The sequence below is a fragment of the Penaeus vannamei genome, chromosome 24 (assembly GCF_042767895.1).
Source record: "Penaeus vannamei isolate JL-2024 chromosome 24, ASM4276789v1, whole genome shotgun sequence".
Classification (NCBI taxonomy): Eukaryota; Metazoa; Arthropoda; class Malacostraca; order Decapoda; family Penaeidae; genus Penaeus; species Penaeus vannamei.
Genome location: NC_091572.1, coordinates 20297941 through 20300440, shown reverse-complemented (window position 1 = coordinate 20300440; position 2500 = coordinate 20297941). Strand labels below are relative to the sequence as shown.

Genomic DNA, 2500 nt, shown 5'->3' with positions numbered 1-2500 from the left:
TAGAATGATACACTGTGTTTGCGAAGGGACGATCGCCATATCTCTCTTGACATCTTGATAAGAATAATTCTATATAGAGAGCGGAACGGAGAAAAGGGCGTCGTCGAAACTCAAGAGAAGAAGAATAAGGACAAGGTTATTCAGCCAAGCGGGAAAATGAAGATCGTCGGAGCGAAGGTGGTAGTCCTGGGGTCCCAAGGTGAGATGATGGAGACTCGGGTACTGGGCAGTGGGCATGGCGTTGGGGAATCATGGGAGGGGTACGTGTGTATGTTGTTAGTCAGCGAATCTGGCTTATCTCTGATATGGCTATATCTGCGTTCAAGAGCTCAAAGTCTTTCTGATTCTAAGTAAATTCTATTGCGTGATTCCTGAAATAGCCAAAATCCGTTTAAAACAGAATACATATAATTTTAAATCATGACTTTCAAGTTTTGCGATGGAACTTTAAAAAAGGTCGATAACCTCTGAAGTGCCAGGGTCCGATTTGGTTCTCGAGAGTTTAAATGGCATGGCTCTACATCTGTCGATAACTTATGATATACTCCAGTCTAACATCCATAAAACTAACGAAAAAAAAGGGTCAAATCAAACAATATATTTGGATCGAGAGACCAAGATTCTTGCCTCGAGGAACAACAGGGAACAAAAATTAAGGTTATGCTGGTGTAAGTTGGTATGTGCATAGAATCTATTAACAGAGTGTGAATGCCACCACTGTTCTGGGATGTAAAGACTCAATGTTAACTGGTGGTGATGCGAATGCCAAAGGAAGTGGGTGACGTCTTGTCCGATGAAGCAATATTTGTAGATTGTGATTTCTCTATCTCATTTTTGTTTGCTTAATATTTCAGGAATTGTATTCAGATATTTTAGTTAGAATGGATACAAATGGATGAGTCGATTGTTAGCCATAACTTTCAAATAATAACAGTACAAATTATATTACTGGATGATAATGTTCGTGCAAACTATCACGAACATCGGTATAGATAGAATATCCACCTTAGCAACCATATTTTCCAGTATTTTTTTCTGTACATGTTGAAACCGCCCGCAAACTTATCCCATGCCAACTCCAGCGCCTTCTTCAGCGTCCCTCTTCCGACAGGTGTGGGCAAGACCTCCCTGGTGACCCGCTACGAGACCAAGACCTTTAGCAGGAACACGTCGTCCACGATCGGTGCCTCATTCAGCCACATCGTAATTGTTATCAACGGCAATAAAGTCAGGATGCAGGTAATGAGGTTGGAGAAGGGAGAGAGAGAGAGGGGAGGTAGGAAAAGGTGAATAAGGAGGGGAGATGTAGCCGGAGGAGAGAGAGAGAGAAAGAGAGAGAGAGAGAGAGAGAGAGAGAGAGAGAGAGAGAGAGAGAGAGGAGCAAATACGAGCGAGAGTGAGGTCAAATAAATGAAAGTGAAAGTTTGCGAAAGGGGAATGGAGCAGATAGGTTAATAGAATGATTAGAGGGCAAGATAAGATAATGGGATAATTAAATGTTTATACAGATTGATATGATGATGAGGGAGTATCATATTCTCAATCGTAAAGGAAGAGAGTGAAGATTAAAATCAAAGTGAATGAAGTAAAAAATTTAATAGTTCAATAAAAAAAAAAAAATGCTGAACTTTTTAGAATAAGCGGAAATATGATAGCACGATATGCAATAAAACCTGACGACTGCTATTAACCCATAATTAAGCATTAATAAGCACAGAGTTAGTTCATTAGAAAAATGAACTGTGCACGTTCCCGTTACATGCATTTGCAAATTTAATGTTTCTCTTTTACCTTTGTTAATAGAAATATAGTAAATAAAAAGATAATTTGTTGAAGAATGAAAATCTGTATTAGTTTACGCTCAGCATAAAAGGGATAAAGTATTGATTGTTTCAGTACTATTATTATTACTCTTGGCCGTCTGTCTCTGTTCCTGTTATTACTGGTCATATTATAAAATTTATTCATCATCACCAAAACCAGTTCCATAAACACACAGCGATGTGGATCCTAAGGGAGTTTTAAGTCAAATTGTCCGACAAGTTTATTAAATATTTTGCCAATTTAAACATTCATCTATAACTTAGCATCGATATATTCACGTCAGTGCACTCTACCTCATGATTGTAGTGCATTTAGGTGAAGCTATCGATGTTTACGTTATAGAGGAAAGTTTAAATCAACAAAATATCTGATAAACGCAATTAGCCTGAGAGCCCCTTTGGGAACGCATATCCCCAGAAGACTGTTAGATAAAGGGAAGAATTAGACAGTTATTTACAAGGAACAGTAACCACACGAATATTTGCAGGTTTAGACAGTTATATACAAGGAAGAGTAATCGCAAAGGTTTACAGGTTTTGACAATTATTTACAAGGAACAGTAATCACACGAATATTTGCAGGCTTAGACAGTTATATACAAGAAAGAGTAATCGCAAATATTTACAGGTCTGGGACACAGCAGGTCAGGAAAGATTTCGGTCGATGGCGCCTATGT

General features: G+C 38.4%; 1 protein-coding gene across 1 annotated transcript in view; it reads left to right on the top strand.

Moving 5' to 3' along the window:
* The window catches only part of LOC113818931 (ras-related protein Rab-31), an 8144-nt gene that overhangs the window by 190 nt on the left and 5454 nt on the right, over nucleotides 1–2500 (top strand). The window contains exons 1-3 of the mRNA XM_027371148.2: nucleotides 1–199; nucleotides 1112–1239; nucleotides 2452–2500. The exon at nucleotides 1–199 is cut by the window's left edge and continues 190 nt beyond it; the exon at nucleotides 2452–2500 is cut by the window's right edge and continues 84 nt beyond it. Of these exons, the coding sequence (XP_027226949.2) occupies nucleotides 157–199; nucleotides 1112–1239; nucleotides 2452–2500 (220 nt within the window). The 5' untranslated portion in view covers nucleotides 1–156. The remainder of the gene's footprint in view (nucleotides 200–1111; nucleotides 1240–2451) is intronic.